This window comes from Eptesicus fuscus, chromosome 6, assembly GCF_027574615.1.
Source record: "Eptesicus fuscus isolate TK198812 chromosome 6, DD_ASM_mEF_20220401, whole genome shotgun sequence".
NCBI classification, from domain to species: Eukaryota; Metazoa; Chordata; class Mammalia; order Chiroptera; family Vespertilionidae; genus Eptesicus; species Eptesicus fuscus.
In genome coordinates, this window is record NC_072478.1 from 34,977,040 (window position 1) to 34,978,194 (window position 1,155).

The following is a 1,155-nucleotide window of genomic DNA, read 5'->3' on the forward strand; positions in this document are numbered from 1 at the left end:
ATTCTCTTGAAACTTCAATTGTCGTGCTATTTCTTCATCTGTTAATCCACATCTCATGGGTGGCATCTGTGTCTCCTCACTGTCCACTTTATATATGAAATGTTCAAATGTGGTAGAAAGTGTCTTGGGCTCTATTTCATAAACAGTGTCATTTGTCTGTAATATTCCTTGCAAACCCCCCAAACAGGTACTGAGGGCAACTAGAGATTCTGCGTCCCCCTCCACATAACCATAATAGTTACAGTCATTCTTTACAAAAGGCTGGTCCTTAAAGAGAGCGCCTTGGCCTGAGTAGGTAAACACTTGGAAGTGTCTGGATAGGAAATGCTTGTTGACCTTCATGTGTATGACCTGATTCTGGCCCCCAAAATGCATTCTGTAAGAGAGCCAATCTTTAGTCTTTATGCTAAGGCCAGTGCCTGTTACCCTTAAGGGAATCACCACTTCCGGAGGACCATGGTATTGGGAGTGCACAACCAAGAACCATCCATATGGGAACAAAATTATCCCCAGCCAGAGTTGTAGGATAGTGTTCTTCACACACACCAGGGCCTCACTCACAGCCATTATGGTGCCACCATACATAGCCATTGGTGAGAGTACAATAGGATGGGCAGGAAACATCACTGTTGCCTCTGAGCTGAGTATTCAGCATTGACTTTGAATCTGTTCTCTGGCAGGCTCATATCATCAGAGTACACACTAAAAGAGAAAATAAAAAGAAGAGTAGAGACTGTGTTGGTGGTTATGAACAGGCCAAGGTGGAGGAGTAAGAAAAAGACAGGAGTTAAGATGGATTAGTGTTTGGCTCAAGAAATAATTCAGGCTACTGCACCCATTCACACTTTAGAAACTTTAATACAGCATGGCCCATGGGCTGAGTTGGCTGACTATTGTCCCATGCACCAAGATGTCATGGGTTTGATTCTCAGTCAGGGAATATATCCAGGTTGTGGTTGTGTTCCCAGTAGAGGGTATGCTGGAGGCAGCCAATAAACGTTTCACTTTCATTGATGTTTCTATCTCTCCCTCTTCCTTCCTATCTCTCTTAAAATAAATAAAAACATATTAAAAAAAAGAAATTGTAAGGCAGTGTGAGATTGTGTGTGTACAAAAAAATGGTGATTGGTCATAGACAGACACCTTTTGAATCTG

General features: G+C 42.3%; 1 protein-coding gene across 1 annotated transcript in view; it reads right to left on the reverse strand.

Annotated features, from left to right (window-relative positions):
• The window catches only part of LOC129149229 (disintegrin and metalloproteinase domain-containing protein 24-like), a 28,635-nt gene extending 27,969 nt beyond the window's left edge, over positions 1-666 (reverse strand). The window contains exon 1 of the mRNA XM_054716730.1: positions 14-666. Coding sequence (XP_054572705.1) covers positions 14-624 — 611 coding nt within the window. The 5' untranslated portion in view covers positions 625-666. The remainder of the gene's footprint in view (positions 1-13) is intronic.
• Positions 667-1,155: the final 489 nt, after the last annotated feature.